Raw genomic sequence first — 17253 nt, 5'->3', positions numbered from 1 at the left:
CAGGATGATGACTCGATAGTGGCAATAACTTCTTTCTCAGATAATATTGCTTTGGAATGCTCCATAATATCACCCTTTGCACAGCTATCCATCCCTTGTCCAGAGTTCCTATTGCCTACAAATACCATGCATTCCAAAATAAATAATTAAAAATAATAATAGAGAATAGTCTTTCAAAAACTAGGGGGAAAATCTGCTTTAATAAATTCTGTATTCAATTTTGTTAGAGGAGTCATGATGTAGCATAGGGCTTCTTAAAACTTTTTCCTCTTCTGACCCCTTTTTGCTCAAGAAATTTTTACAGGACTCCAGCTAGGTATTAAATTAAATAGATATACTAAATCAAACATTTATTGATAATAAATCATAATTTCACAACTTCCATATTCAGTTACAAAACCACATATGGAGTCATGACGCACAGTTTTAGAAGCTAGAATATAGCAGACAAAGTGTTGACTTTGGAGTCATGGGTAGTTAGGTTGAATCTTAACTTCTGCTACCCATTAATCTTGAGACCCTGGACAAGCTGAACCAAATATTCATTCTGAGAGCCCCTTAATCAATCTATAACTGGCAACTCAGTCTAAAAGATACCATTTGTAAAGTATCCCAAACTGTTTTACCCACAAAAGTTAGATCAAATTGCCTTCATTTCTGACATAGTCCCTACATAGAGATTTAATATGTGGTAAAAGAACAATAATTTCCTAAGTCTTAGCCCCCAAACTAACTGTATAGTATTAGTTGTCTACCCTTATTCCCAGACCACCTGTTTCAATCCCCAAAATTTACCAAAAAAAACCTAAAAGGGCCTTGGTAATCCTTTCTTCTACTAGGAATGGTAAATGGGTCTTTCTGTATTCCTGGCAGGGTGGTCATTTCCCTTTTCTGGAGCCCCAGAATAAAGATACATGCTTTCATTGACTTCTCCCTGTACTTGATTGTGGGTAATCCATTATGATCTCTAGAATTGTTACTTAACTGTTAAATGAGAATAATATTAATCCTATAAGTCACCACACAAGTTTGTTGAGCTGGGGGGAAAAAGAGAGTTTGTAAGCTAATGTGAATTAATATCTCCAAATAGACAAAGAGGGCCAAAAAATGTAACGCAGTATTCAATTTTATTGTATTCATACATTTCATAGAAAAACAGTAGAAAACATATCCATAGTGTTTGAAAATTCAGGACTGTACAAAATCTGTTTACAGGCAAAGGGAAGTGGGGACATTACTGGCAGCAGCTGCAACTCTTGCTTTGGGGGGCTTTGCAGACACATCCCTGGGCACAGTTGGCACATCCCTCAGGACAGCAGGGGCAGCAGCCTGAAAAGGAAAGATAGGAGATGAATGTGAGGGACCTGACCTGAGAGTCCCGCAGGGCTCAGCCCCAAGAATGCTTATGGGGATGGGTTTAAAAATCAAGAAAAGGAAGTCAGCTTAGCTTACCGGGTTCCTTTTTACATTTAAGGAATATTGTACCACTGGGAAATGATTCCCTCCTTGAACCCCCTCTCCCTCACCCAAGGCTACCCAGGATTCTTTCTATTGGGGCATTATTTAGTTCAACCCATGAAAAGTATTTTCCCCTTCTCCCCCGCACCCTACCCTGCAAAATACTCACTTTTCTTGCAGGAGGTACACCGACATGAAGTGCATTTGCAGGCATCTGCGCAGGTGCAAGAGCCACCTAGAGAGAAAAGGAGAACTCAGCAAAGACACAGATCATATCCCTGACAAACTTCAGGTGCCTGACTTGCCACCCTTCAGAAAACATCTTCCCCTATCAGAAATCACAGAGCCGCAAACCCTCATCTTAACTGATCCCCATGGCAAGAAAGCTGTCACGTTACCTGGCCCTGTCCTAAAGGAGCCCCTTTTTAGATGGAACCCTAAAGCCTGTTCTTGGTCCCAAAGAGCTCCTCTCAGGTCCATCTTATCCCTGGGGCCACCGCTGTCAAGCATATTTCTGGTTTATAACTTCAATTCCAAAAAGCGGAGGAAGAAAAGATGAAAAGTTTTCTAACACTTCATTTAAAACAAAACCAGCCTCCCCGTTCCTGATGACTGCCTCTCTTCTCCCCAGCCAACAGTTCTGTTCCCCACGCCGAGCCCAAGCTCTCCCAGCCCGGGCAGCGCATCCCTGGCCCAAGGGTGTTTCCAGAGCCCAGGAATCCCTTACCGTTCTCGCAGCTACAGTTGGGGTCCATGGCGGGCAGGTAGACTTTACGCACGCAGCTCTCACGGAAGGATAAGAGGGAGAAAGATGTAGTGGAGTGCAGAACTCTCTCTTCTCATTTATAGGAAAAGGATTGGAAGAGCGAGTGCAAAGGCCCCGCCTCCTCCTCCTCCTCCCCCTCCTTCCCTCTGCGCCCGGCCAGCCCGCCTGCACACAGCCCTGGGCTGTGCTGACTCATGGCCACTGACCTCGGGTTTGGTTGCGGGTGCAGATTTCTCAGAACTCTCAGAACTGAGTGCAGATTCTAAAGCGCCCGAGCACCTGTGGGGCTGTGCGCAGAGTCGGAGTACGTGCCACGGGCCTCGATCCTACCTCTGCCCGTAGATCCCCAGTCCAGCCCTTTGCGCCCTGAGGGGGCGCAAACCGCCCACCTTTGTCCTTCTGCTAAAATAAGTCCAGCTTTCCTTAATTCCCGGTAGGAAGGTCCCTGCCTTTCCCCCACACCTTTGGGTAAGAGCCTATTCACCTCTGTGCTTTTCCAGTGTTCTCCCCAAGGGAGGAGGTGGCTCCGGTCCATCTCAGAGATTTTGCAAGTTCCATTCTCTTGGCTAACTGCTAAAAGGTATGGGGAAAGTGCAGAAATTCCCATGGCAGGAAACGTAACTGGAGCTGAAAGGCATGTCAAAAAGTGGAATGGACATGAATTTTTGGGTAATCCTTGAAGTTGGGAAGGGAAGGAAATAAGTGTTTGGGTTTTCCCCCCATTTTTTTCTTAATTACATGAAAAAATTTAAACATTTATTTTTAAATTTTTGAGTTCCAAATTCTCTCCTTCCTTATCCTCCCTCCTTCTTGAACAGGCAAGCAGTTCCATATAGATTATTCATGTGTTATCATGCAAAACATTTCCGTGTTAGCAATGCCATAAAAGAAAATAGCCCTCCCAATAAATAAAGGAAATGTAAAAAGTATTCTTTAATCAAAACTCAGACTCCTCTAGTTCTTTCTCTGTAGGTGAGTAACATTTTTCATCAATTTCATCAGAATTGTCTTGGATCAATGTACTACTGGAAATTGCTAAGTCTTTCACAGTTAATTGTCAGACAATATTGCTGTTACTGTGTAGTGTTCTCATTTCTCTCTCTAAGTCTTCCCAGGTTTTTCTGAAAGAACCCGGCTGATTGGTTTTGGTTTTTGTATAGTATAACAATAAGAAATAAACGTTTATATGGCACTTATTGTGTCAGATAATGTGGAGCACTCAAAACTTGGTCAGGCATGGGAGACCACCAGTCATTCTGACTTGTATTTTGACTTTGAAGACTCTGGAAGAAAGAGTTAAGTTTAACTTTTGTATAATTCTGCCTCACTTTATTTTTTATTTTTAATAATAGCCTTTTATTTTCAAAATATATGCAAAGATAGTTTTCAACATTCACTCTTGCAAAACCTTGTGTTCCAAAATTTTCTCGCTTCCCCCATCCCTTCCCTTAGACAGCAAGTAATCCAATATAAGTTAAACATGTGCAATTCTTCTAAACATTTCCACATTGATCACTCTGCCTCACTTTAAATCCAATTTATTCATGAGTCAAGACATCACGCTGTGATGTCATTGATCCTCTTAAAAAATGAAGCATGAACAAGAAGAAGATAGATCCTATTATTATACAGGTTAGGAAACTGAGGCAGATCGAGGTTAAATGACTTGCTCAGGATTATGCAGCTAGTTAGTGTCTGAGGTTGGTTTTGATCTATCTCCTGAAGATGGTGTTCAAAGCAGGGACTGTTGGTTTTACTAGTGTGTCTTATATCCTGACAGAATAGGCTTCTTATCTTTGGTTAGTATCATTTTTTTTCTCTAGATTGAGAGCAAAACTCTTCTCTCAGTGGTCAGCAATCTCAAATTGGGGTCACTTTGTCCCTTGTGACTTAGTCTTTTTCTCTATTCTTTATGCCATTCGTTTAAAATTTACTGAGTATGCACTGGTGCAAGGCTCTATACTAATATTATAGAAGATACAGAAGGAAAAGGGTCATTTGGTGTTCACTCTAGTAGAAAGGAGCAGATGTGTTCAGAAATTTATCTTTAATGATCCTTCCAGTGGTTAGCATTCTATGATATCCTATGGCAGAAAGAGACACAAAATGGTATAGTGAGGAGAGGACTAGATTTGGAGTTGCAAGACCAGTTCAATCTGCAAAACCTTCAGGAAATCCCTTTATCTGGGTCTGTTTTCCCATTTGTAAAATGGTATTGGACTAGATCATGGATGACCTATGCAGCTTCTTCTATGTCTAAATCTATGATCTCAAGTGCATAGTAAGGATACAAATAAAATGTGATGGGAACTTTGAGGAGGGGTTTTAGGTTTGCGGATTAGGGGAATGGATTGTGGGGAGAAAGGGAAGGTACTTTGTCTCATTGCACCTACCCCAAAAGAAAGGAACAAAATGAATCTAGTTTGAGTTCTCTCACCAACTCCTTGCAGGCTTTGTTTCATAAATCTCATCTTCTGCCACTGAGTCTTATGCAATTTAGCATCTGGTTTTATTCCATACTGTTTCCTAAATGCCTCTAATAGGCGTTTTCTCTGCAAGACTGCAAGCTCTTTTGAGGATGTAGGTGACATCCTAATTGTCTGTTATGACAATACTACACATGGTGTTAGGCACATTTCCTGTTTCCCATTGGATCCATGAACTGATTGTGTGGGGAAGGTGGTGAGTTCTACCATTGCAGGTCAGTACCTACCTTGCAATTTATAGTCCTAAAAGGTGGTCTAAGGACAACAGGGGATTAAATGATTATTCCAAGGTCACCCAGCTAAGAGGTGCCAGAGGCATGACTTAGACCCACATCTCTCTGATTACAAGCCCAGCCCCTCATATACTATATTACATACTGTCTTTCCTTAAACACATGTGTCTAAAAATACTGGATAAAATATTAAGAGTCAGGCAATATCTTTCCAGGACACATTCATTAATTACCTACTATATATAAGGCCTATCCAAGGCATTGGGGACAGAAAATAAAGTACAGTTCCTACTCTCAAGAACTTTACAAATCTAATTTGGGAAGGAAAATACTCAATAATTGATAAAAAAAGAGAAAAAGAATGAAGTAAGTGCAAAAGCTACATGTTATTTTTTAAAATAGGGGAAGAAAAGATCATTTCTACTCTGCAATGGGGAGAAAATCAGGGCAGAGAGAGCATTTGAGTTGGACTTTGAAGGGAGAAAGGAACTTCAGCAGGTGGAGACTTGAGAATAAGGGGGTAAACAAGAGAGAGGCTATTCCTGGCATGGAGGCTGGACATAGAGACAATAATGTCTTTTAGTCAAAAAACTGAGAAAATATGTGTGAGGGGACAGGGGAGGAGGATGGAGAGAGATAGCTGAGAGGGTCCTTGACCCAGAGAGGAATCTTCTTTTTTTTCTCAGCCTAATCTCCAGAATGCCTCCAGTTCTAGGAAAGCAGAGATGAGATTCACAGCTAAGAAGTTACTTTAACAAAGTGGCAAATTACTGACATCTTTCTGCAATGCAAAAGAAGGTAGCAATAATAATGACTAAGATTTATACAGCATTTAAGCTTTGCAAGGCATTTTGAAAGAGGCAAGAGTGACTTGACCATAATCATTCTAAGTATGCTATATATTATGCCACCTGGATGGACCTCTAAAAGTCTTCCTTTCTTAAGGAAGAAACCTTTGGGGTGGGGTGGGGTGCCAGGGTCAGTAGAAGATAAAAGGAAGATAACGGTAAGGAAGTGCTCTTTCCAAATTCACCTCAAGAGAAGTCTCTCTGTCATCTGTTTTTTCACTCTCCTTAAATGTTTGTCTCTGTTTACTCCCATTCCTCATGATCTGTGGTTGGCAGCACATATAATTCTTACTCACATCTGTGTAATGAGCTGTCCCTGGAATGCCCAGAAACATGTCATCCTTGTGTCATAAGGAAAGTAAAAAACAAAACAAAACATTCCTGGAAGTTCAGATTTGGGATGCAGGTTGCTTAATCAAGGAGGAGAGAAGCCAAAGGAATAAGTGAGGGGAGGAAGAGAAGGAAAGTCAAGATGTGCTCTCTGATAGATATTGTCACTATGGATTATACACTTGCAGTTGGACATCCTGAATGAAGGCCCCCTCCCAACAATTTTCCTTCAGAGCTCATTTTTTCCACTCTAGAAATCCAGATAAGCACAGTCAGTTGATGTAAATATAGCTCCTGGTCCAATAAGAGAGGATATTCAGAAAGAATTCCATTCTAGGGAATCCAGAACAGGACAGTAAGTTTGTGATGTAAATATAGCTCCTGGTCCAGTAAGAGGGAACATTCAGAAAGAGAGCTCTGAGAGTCTGTCAAAAACTGAGGTACTCTTCTGCCCCAGAGTTGGGGTGGGGGCTTATAACCATTCGTAGTGTTCTTTTTTTTTCTAATGTTTTCTTTCTTTCTTTCTTTCTTTCTTTCTTTCTTTCTTTCTTTCTTTCTTTCTTTCTTTCTTTCTTTCTTTCTTTCTTTCTTTCTTTCTTTCTTTCTTTCTTTCTTTCTTTCTTTCTTTCTTTCTTTCTTTCTTTCTTTCTTTCTTTCTTTCTTTCTTTCTTTCTTTCTTTCTTTTTTTTCTCTTTCTCTCTCTCTCTCTCTGTCTCTCTGTCTCTGTCTCTGTCTCTCTCTGTCTCTGTCTCTCTCTCTCTCTCTCTCTCTCTCTCTCTCTCTCTCTCTCTCTCTCTCTCTCTCTCTCTCTTTCTTTCTTTCGTGAGGCAATTTGGGATTAAGTAACTTGCCCAGGTCACACAGTTAGGAAGTATTAAATGTCTGAGGTCGGATTTGAACTTAGGTCTTCCTGACTCCAGTTCTATCCACTGCATCCCCTTTTCTGTACCTTTTAACACTTTTTCTAATATTTTCTAATACCTTAAGAAAAATTCACATGTCTTTTCTATGTACTAACCAAAATATTTGTATCACCAAAACAATGAATAACCCGTGCCTTTGAAGATGATGCAGAAGTTATAGTGCAGAAGGAAGACTTGAGTTCAAATCCAACCTCAGGCAATAGTTTTCTTACTTACATAGTTATTTACACAGTTTCTTCACTTGCAAAATGAGTTTGGAAAATGAAATGGTGAAACATTCCAGTATCTTTGCCAAGAAAACCCCCAAGTGGATCACAAAGATCTGGAAAAAATAGATTCAACAATAATGCTTTTCTGATTCTCTTTTTCTGTTTCTCTTTTCTGATTCCCTTAAGCCCAAAAGGAATGAAAGAAGCTCAGTGGTTAGAGTGCCAGTCTGGGAGTCAAGAAAACTCCTCTTGTGTGAGTTAAAATATGACCTCAGACACTTACTAGCTATGTGATCCTGGGCAAGTCACTTTTTGTCTCAGTTTCCTCATTTGTAAAATGAGCTGGAGAAGGAAATGGTGAACCATCTTTGCCAAGAAAACCCCAAATGGGATCATGAAGAGTCAGACATGACCATAATGACTCAACAACATAACCCGCAATACAATGTAAGTCAACAATATGATAATGATGATTATAATTCTTACTAATATTTCTGTGAGTTCATTGATTATTTCAGCTGCATAGGTCTTAACTCATATACATTTTTATGCGTCAATAGAATGTCTACTGATTGTGGACTCAGAGGACCTGGGTTTGAATTCCAAGTCTGCCACTTATTAGCTATAAAATGTCGAGCAAGTTAATTAACAACTCTGGACTTCTTTTTGGTCATTTGTAAAATAAAAGGAGTAAATTAGAGGGCCTTCTATGCTTCCTTGCTCTGATCTTTATCCATGTACTCCCTGAAATCCTTTATAGAGGACCTACCCTGGAAGATAGAAGCTATTTCTCCAGATCTTGCACTAAGATTCTTAACATTTTTTCTGATTTCCCGTGCAGCGCTCAAATGAGCTATTAGCCCAGAGTCTTGTCCTGTGGCAAGGCTATTTTCTTTTTTGGATGTGATAGGTTATCAGCTCTCCTCTACTGGCCCTCGAGGACTTTGTTTATCTCGGGTTCCAGTTGACCGGAGGCCATGCAAGAAGGAGGAGGAGGAGCTTTCACCTGGAAAGAGTGCTTTCAAGCTTTGCCTCTTTGGCCACTTTGTGAGTTTCAACAAAAAAGAGGCTAGCCAATCCCTTATGGTCCATCCAGGGGGGCTAAGTACCCCAAGCCATGGTTTTATGCCATGCCATTCCCTTCATCAGCTGCAGCAGAATGATTAGGGAGCATGGTCTTGAATCTGTTTCTAAGCAGATGAAAACAGAGAGGTTTATGAGAACCTAAAAGTTTAATGGGATCAGGAAGCTATGAGTCTGTAGTCTTGCTCTCTGCCCCCTCTCCTATCAAAAAGGATTTTAAAAATGGAATTATTAGTGTGACAGGTATCATAACAGGTCAGTGGCACAGTGAATGGAAGGCCTGGCCTGGAGTTAGAAAGATCTGAGTTCAAATCCCCCTTACTAGCTGTGTAATCTTGGCTAAGTCACTTCATCTGTTTACCTCAGTTTCCTCATCTATCAAATGAGATGAAGAAGGAAATGGCATCTTTGCCAAAAAAACCTCAAATGGTATCATGAAGAGTCAGACATGACCATAATGACTCAACAACATAACCCGCAATACAATGTAAGTCAACAATATGATAATGATGATTATAATTCTTACTAATATTTCTGTGAGTTCATTGATTATTTCAGCTGCATAGGTCTTAACTCATATACATTTTTATGCGTCAATAGAATGTCTACTGATTGTGGACTCAGAGGACCTGGGTTTGAATTCCAAGTCTGCCACTTATTAGCTATAAAATGTTGAGCAAGTTAATTAACAACTCTGGACTTCTTTTTGGTCATTTGTAAAATAAAAGGAGTAAATTAGAGGGCCTTCTATGCTTCCTTGCTCTGATCTTTATCCATGTACTCCCTGAAATCCTTTATAGAGGACCTACCCTGGAAGATAGAAGCTATTTCTCCAGATCTTGCACTAAGATTCTTAACATTTTTTCTGATTTCCCGTGCAGCGCTCAAATGAGCTATTAGCCCAGAGTCTTGTCCTGTGGCAAGGCTATTTTCTTTTTTGGATGTGATAGGTTATCAGCTCTCCTCTACTGGCCCTCGAGGACTTTGTTTATCTCGGGTTCCAGTTGACCGGAGGCCATGCAAGAAGGAGGAGGAGGAGCTTTCACCTGGAAAGAGTGCTTTCAAGCTTTGCCTCTTTGGCCACTTTGTGAGTTTCAACAAAAAAGAGGCTAGCCAATCCCTTATGGTCCATCCAGGGGGGCTAAGTACCCCAAGCCATGGTTTTATGCCATGCCATTCCCTTCATCAGCTGCAGCAGAATGATTAGGGAGCATGGTCTTGAATCTGTTTCTAAGCAGATGAAAACAGAGAGGTTTATGAGAACCTAAAAGTTTAATGGGATCAGGAAGCTATGAGTCTGTAGTCTTGCTCTCTGCCCCCTCTCCTATCAAAAAGGATTTTAAAAATGGAATTATTAGTGTGACAGGTATCATAACAGGTCAGTGGCACAGTGAATGGAAGGCCTGGCCTGGAGTTAGAAAGATCTGAGTTCAAATCCCCCTTACTAGCTGTGTAATCTTGGCTAAGTCACTTCATCTGTTTACCTCAGTTTCCTCATCTATCAAATGAGATGAAGAAGGAAATGGCATCTTTGCCAAAAAAACCTCAAATGGTATCATGAAGTCAGATACAGTTGAAACAACTGGAGAACAACAATATCAGGACACTAGGTGATATTGCTCACATCTGATTCCCTCCCTTGCTTTCTGCAGTCTACAAATTATAGCAGGTAATTAATGTAACTACTTAATCAGTTTGAGTATAGTAAGCAATCTTACTACCAAGAGGTTCTACCGTGGGGCTACTCCAATATATTTTTTAAAGCAGTCAGTGCATCAGCTCAGATTTTTCCTAATGACTATAGTCTCCCTAGCTATTTAGCAGAAGGTGCTCTGAAATGACCTGATCCTCCAGGTCATTCTCTTCTGTGTTTGGAATTATATTTTATGGTACTGGCAGAGATTCTCAGCCTTCTTTGGGTCCTGGGTCCTTTTGGCCATCTTCGTGAAATCCCTAGACCTGTTTTGAAAATGATATTTTCCTATCTTTTCATGGAAAAGTGATGGAATCACTATATAGAAGGAGACATTCATTTTTGGGCATAGCCAATTCGGGAAATTGCTCTACTTGTCTAAGTATGTTTGTTTCAAAAGCTTTGTTTATTTTTCTTCGAGTTGTTGTTGTTCAGTTGAGGAAGGGAAAAGGAAATAAATATTTGTTCATTGAAAAAAATCATCCATTTTAAAAAATAAAATGAATATTTTAAAATTAAAAAAGAAATTATGTTTTTAAAATTAAAGACAAAGGATTACCAAAGAAATCAATTTTGCCAAAATGCAGAAATTAATTTTTTTTTCAAAAAGACAAAAATCTCCAAGTTAATGGAATCCAAGTTAAGAAAACTTGATGTAAAGGTATAACTTGGAATCTGCTCAAGAATTAGCAAAATAGGAAATCTCCCATATTTCTGTTTTCTGGAATCTCCACATCCCCCTCCCAATTCCTGCATTTGGCAATTCCCTTTTCATTCATGCTTTCTCCACCTCCTATGTTCATAGGATTTGATAATTTATTCTACTCTTAATAACTATGTGATTTATTGCAAGATAAGGCAACAAAAAATATAACAGAATAGTGTAAAACTAAGTTGTATGAATCTGTGATTTGCAAGCTTTGGGATTTACTGTCCTTCCCCAAGCTTACCTCTCCCACCCTGGTTAAAGATGGGAAAGACATAGAAAGAATTTGGCATCTTCTTCCACAAGTTATTGTTAGTACTAAGCTGTTGCTCAGTATCTGCACTTCATCTCTCTCCATTGCACTTCAGGATGCCAGCAAGTCTGATCATTGCAGATTGTGGTTTGCTATGGTTCTCGGCCACATCTGACCACAGGGGTTATCAAGACAATTTTGTGTGAAAGGGAATCATTTGGGATCTTTGAAAGCATTTGTACAGTGTTCCCATTGCCTTCTCTCTGGTTTATTCAGTTCTAGCCCTAGCTAATTTCCCATCAGCAGTGTTAGCTCAGATATATCTAGATGGATCTAAAAGCCTGGCTCAAATAAGTGTCATGAATGGTTGTTGAGAACATGGATAAATGAAAGCATATTGTTATACATTGTTAGAAAAGTTCACCATATCAGATACTTTTACTTAACTTTATTCTTTTACAAGGGTTGAGGGAGGAATATTTCTAGAAATGACAATAAGAAACAAAAGACCTCACTGATTTTAAGAAAAATATATAAATAGAAATATTTATATAGACAGTCTGACTCAAAAAGCTGCCCATCCAACAGATGTCATAGTCTAGACCAGACCAACATCAGTCTTGAGCTCAAGACATTTGCAACTGTGGCCAGAATCAAATTAAAATGTTACTGGGAAATATTTAACAACTTAAATAATAATAAATGAATAATACAACAGTAATGGCATTTATATAGCACTTACTATGTGCCAGACCCTGCACTAGGTGCTTTATAGTTATATTTCATTGGATCCAAACAACAACCCTGCAAGGTAGATGCTAATATTATTCTCATTTTTACAGATGAGGAAACTGAGACAGAGAGAAGTTAAGTGATTTGCCTAGGAGTCACACAGGCCAGATTTAAATTCAAGTCCTCCTAAATACAAGCCTGACACTCTATCCACTGTTCCACCTAACTGCTCCAATATAATATTATACAGATAATACATTTTAAAAGTAAGTTAATGCAGTTGCACATTTCCTTTTTAACAGATTAGTAGCCACAATTTCTATATGACTTTGATGCTACTGATCTAAATAATAGACACTCTCTATGGAGTATCCTTTTTTATCTGGCCTCTGAGCAGAATATTCTCTATGTTGGTGGCAAATTACTTAGGTGGGGAAGAAGGGTGGGGGGAATAAGTATTTACTTCCTATCTGCCTGATATAGGAAATTTGGGCCTCCATGTTTTATGCCTTACGATCAGTTTTCATGATAACTCAAAGAGGAAAAGATTCCAGAAGCTTAGGAAGAAAAAAAAAATCACAGTTATTTCCCCAAAATACAGTGAAGATGCTATCAGCAACTACTAATTCATATATTTACTTTCTAATGCCTATAAATCATGAGAATGATCTAGATATGTATGGATGATCTCTTTGATGGAAAGGTGAAAAGGAAACAAGCAGACTCTTGCAAGGCAACTTTTTATAGTAGATCACACCTTCAAATCATACATGCGACTCGGGAGTGCTTGGGATCCCTCAGAATTTGTTGTTTGTTGATTTCAGAAAACAACCCCCCCCAAAAAAAAAAAAAAACCTCCACTAAGGTTTTCTGCTGGTATCCTTACACTGAACTGATTTTGGGTTTCCAAAGACTGTACCAGCAGCTTGTAGATTTTAGGAGATTTGAATATGGTTCAAAAGCTTCAAGGACAGAGCTAGTGACCAGCAGGGGCATCCACTTGGAACTCATTTGAAGAATTTCATAATCAAATACATCATAGAGTGAGGAGTTTTTACTATATTCGTCAAGCAAAATTTAAGTTCTTTGAGGGCAGAGACTATCTCATTTTTGTACTTGTATCTCGAACAGGCCTTTAAAAACTGTTTGCTGATCCATCCACAGATTGATTGAAGACACCTAAGATATTGCAATTTGTAGCAATGGAGGGAAGAAACACACTAAACACTGAAGTATATTGCTTATCACTCCCATCCTCCACTTCCCCAAAAAAGTTTTGATTCAGTGGATCAAAACATACCTGCAAAGATTCTTCTCTAAGGCTGCTCAAAAATATGCTAAAATCACACAAAAATTTTTTAATAGTAGTTATGTAGAGGTCTTCTGCATTGTTCAGTGATCCTCTGGTTATAAATATTTACATAATAACAATAAGGGAAGCTAGAATGAGCAGTGGATAGAGTGCCAGGCCTGAAATCAAGAAGACTCATCTTCCTGAGATCTTGGATCTGACTTCAGATATTTTACTAGCTGTATAACCCCGGCTAAGTCATTTAACCCTGTTTGTCTCAGATTTCTTAAATTTTAATTTTTCTCTAAAATGAGATGGAGAAAGTCCAGTATCTTTGCCAAGAAAACCCAAATGGGGTCATGAAAAGTTGGACACAACTAAAATGATTAAACAGCAATAATCTAACATTTATAGAGCGCTCACTATAGCACTATAAAGTACTAAGCACTTTACAATTAAATTCTTGTTTCATCCTCACAACAAGGTTTCTATTTTACAATTGAGGAAACTGAGGCAAATAAGTTAAATGACTTGTCCAGAGACATCGAACCAATGTTTAAGGCCAGATTTGACTTTGAGCTCTATCTGCTCTGCTCCTAAGCTGTCTAGCTACTATTAAAGAATTTTGTATGATTTTAGCATTCGTTCTTCCTCCCCCTCTTCCCCAGTTGATACAAAGGGATAATGACCTCAATGATATAACAAGGACAAATGTACAAGCATTTCCTCTTCTAGTCCACCTCAGTCTCTGAGGGAATGGGCACAATATTTAGTTGAATTTTTATAAAACATTGCTAAGGAATGAGTTTTTCTGCTGAGTAAGGATTCTGCACTTCCAAAGATCATTCTTTGTCTCTCTGGTCATTGATGCTGGGCTGACTGCAAAACCTGATTCATATTTCAATTCTGGATTTTTCCATGTCTACTCTTGAGACCAAAGTTGGAGACTCTACTCCACTTCCCTAGGATGGAAAAGAACAAAGTAAAAGAGATATCTATCTGTAGATATATGTTATTAATATTCACATTATTTTTTGGATACAAATAAATATATATGCATATGCTTACACACATATACATACATAGATGCACATATACACAAATATGTATATAATACAAATATATACATATAATGTACATAATATGTAAATTACAATAATGAAGGCTATTTGTTGGGGGCAGCATTCATTTCTCTGGGTACAGATTTGGTTTATGTTGATTTCTCTGGCCTGCGTAGAATTCACAGCCAATGAGTGGCATTCTGCAGCATTTTAATGCACTATCACGATAACTGGTCTGTAAAGGAAAACTTGCCTGGAGTCATGGGCAGCTGAGTGTCAAGACCTCAGCAAGTCTTTGTGGAATCAGCCTGAGCAGGATGGAAAAATTTGAGTCAGGTTTTGTTTTTTTTAGCCTACAGTCAGAAAGGGTGGGGGATGAGGGTGGAAAGAGCTGGTAGGTGGTCCTGTACCCAGAGTGCCAGGTCTGGAGTCAGGAAGATCTAATTTCAAAATCCAGGTTAAGACACTTACTAGCTTAATCTTATTTGCCTCAGTTTCCTCATCTGTCAAATGAGCCATAGAAGGAAATGGCAAACCTGCTCCAGTATCTTTGCCAAAAATCCTCAAGTGGAGTCACAGAGAGTTGGACATGAATAAATTACAAGGATGAGGGAGCAGTAATTCAATCAAACAGCCTATTCAATCACAACGATTTTTTTCTCCATATTGTCCAAAATATTCCTAGATTGTTGTCTCTGATTCTTCCACCACAACACTGGGAAGTAGAGATGACATAAAAATGCTATTTAAATCTAAAAATGGGGTTGAATGGAAAGAACTCTGGTTCTCAATTTAGAGGATGTGGGTTCAAATCCTACACTGCCTCTTATTAGCTGTGTGACTTTCAACTAATCACTTAATTTCTCTGGATTTCAGCTTCCTCATTTACAAAGTGAAGGTATGTATATGTGTGTGTGTGTTTGTGTGTGTGTGTGTGTGTGTGTGTGTGTGTGTGTGTGTGTGTTTGCATGTACCTGCCCATGAGGAGCACACACAACTAGATGGCACAGTGGTTAGAACACCAGCCCTGAGGTCAAGGGCCTGAGTTATAATTCTTATTAGGTATGGGAACTTAACCCTGATTGCTTCCCCTCATCAAAAAAATAATAATAATAAAGTGAGGAGGCTGGACCAGAAGAACACTGAGGTTCCTTCTAGTTATGGATCTATGATCTTATGATGCTCATGGGAAAATTATCACAAGAAATTTTGAGTTTTTTCTTCCAAAAGATAATAACTTTCTTCAAAATTATTTAGACTGATCCAGCCATTCTGGAGAGCAATTTGGAACTATGCCCAAAAGGCTAGCAAATTGTGCATATCTTTTGACTCCATAGTGGGTTTGTATTCCAAAAAGATCTTAAGGGAGGGAAAAGGATCCACTGTGCAAAAATGTAGTGTTATGGTGGAAATTGAGTGATTGCCCATCAGCTAGAGAATAATTGAATAAGTTATAATATATGAATGCAATAGAATATTATTGTTCTATAAGAAATGATGAGCAGGATGATTTCAGAAAGGCCTGGAGAGACTTACAGGAAAACATTGTATACAGTAATAAGATTATGTGGTGATCAACTGTGATAAGCTTGGCTCTTTTCAACAATGAGATGATTCTGACTAATTCCAATAGACTTGTGATGGAGAATGTCATCTACATCCAGAGAAAGGCTCATGGGGACTGAATATGGATTGCAAACATAGCATTTTCATCTTTTTTTTGTTCTTTGATTTTTTTTCTTTCTCATTTTTTTCCTTTTTGATCTGATATTTCTTGTGCATCATGATAAATGTAGAAATATGTTTAGAGGAATTGCACATGTTTAATCTATATTGGATTGCTTGGTGGGAGGAAGTAAAGGAGAGAAATTTGAAGCATGGGGTTTTTCAGGGGTGAATATTGAAGATGGTCTTTGCATGTATTTTGAAAATAAAAAGCTATTATTAAAATGTTTTAAATAAAAATTTAAAAATTGGTTAGAAATAAGAGTCGCTTTTTGGGCTGTCATCTAATTGTACTTTTCTCTTGCTTTTTATTCCCATTTTTTAAGTTTTTGACATGCCTAAGAGCTCAGGGCATTCTAGGTGCCATCATCTTGTCTTCAAGGATTTCATATGCCACTAAATTTGGGGTTCTGCCATATTTACCCAATTGTATGACTGAGTAACTTTATTCATTAACATCCCCAAACTCACCAGTTGTCTGGCAGTTGTGGAAATAACATTTAATTGGAGATCCAAATGCTGCTTCTGCTACTTGGCATTGCTTGTGTGATAATAGACAAATAATGTAACCTCATAGAGTCCTAAGGTCCTCTTCTTTAACATGAAAGGGTCTTCCTGAATTCAAGGCCAGTGCTCTATCCACTGCGCCACCTAGCTGCTCCAACATTCTTTTTTTTTTTTTTTTTTTAATTTTTGAGTTCTGATTTCTCTCCCTTTCTCCCAGCCCTCCCTATCCATTGAGAAGGCAAGTAATCTGATATCAGTCATACATGTGAAATCATGCAAAACATATTTCCATATTAGCCATGTTGCAAGAAAAATTATACTTTCAACCTGTACTCAGAGTTCATTAGTTCTCTCTCTGGAGGTAGATAGCATTTTTCTTCATGGGTCTTTAATTGTTTTGGGTCATGATATTGGTCAGAATAGATAAATCTTTCACAGTTGACCATTGTTACAATATTTGCTTGTAGCTAAATCTTTAATTCATAAGTTATGTAGTCTCTAAAAAACCTGTCTGTTCACTTATAAGAGAATGAGGATGTTTTTGATTTTCTTCACAGGCTAATTGTATACTACTTCAAAATCCGATTCTTTTTGCAAAATAACTGTATGGACATGTATACATATATTGTATTTAATTTATACTTTAACATACATAACATGTATTGGTCATCTGGGGGAGGGGGCGGGGGAAGGAGGGGAAAAGTTGGAACAAAAGATTTTGCAATTGTCAGTGCTGTAAAATTACCCATGCATATATCTGATAAGTAAAAAGCTATAAGAAAAAAAAAGAGAGAATGAGGATGAAAAAGACAAAAAACAATTTAGCTTTAGTGTGAAAATTGTTTTGACATCACCAGCGACTGAAAGGACTCTTTCCATTACACTTTAGCTTGGGTGGAACTTTTTTGATTCTCTTCTCTTGAACCCAGCTTTGAGCCACATACAAATT

General features: G+C 38.6%; 1 protein-coding gene across 1 annotated transcript; it reads right to left on the bottom strand.

The window, feature by feature from the left end:
- Nucleotides 1-1108: 1108 nt before the first annotated feature.
- On the bottom strand, nt 1109-2340 carry LOC141557595 (metallothionein-1-like). Its single transcript, XM_074293466.1, has 3 exons — nt 2186-2340; nt 1628-1693; nt 1109-1329 (listed from the first exon to the last, which is right to left on the bottom strand). The coding sequence occupies exons 1-3, from the start codon at nt 2211-2213 to the stop codon at nt 1235-1237; spliced, it is 189 nt and encodes a 62-aa protein (XP_074149567.1). The 5' UTR covers nt 2214-2340; the 3' UTR covers nt 1109-1234.
- Nucleotides 2341-17253: the final 14913 nt, after the last annotated feature.

This window comes from Sminthopsis crassicaudata, chromosome 2, assembly GCF_048593235.1.
Source record: "Sminthopsis crassicaudata isolate SCR6 chromosome 2, ASM4859323v1, whole genome shotgun sequence".
Lineage (NCBI taxonomy): Eukaryota > Metazoa > Chordata > Mammalia > Dasyuromorphia > Dasyuridae > Sminthopsis > Sminthopsis crassicaudata.
This window is presented reverse-complemented; position numbering and strand designations above follow the sequence as displayed.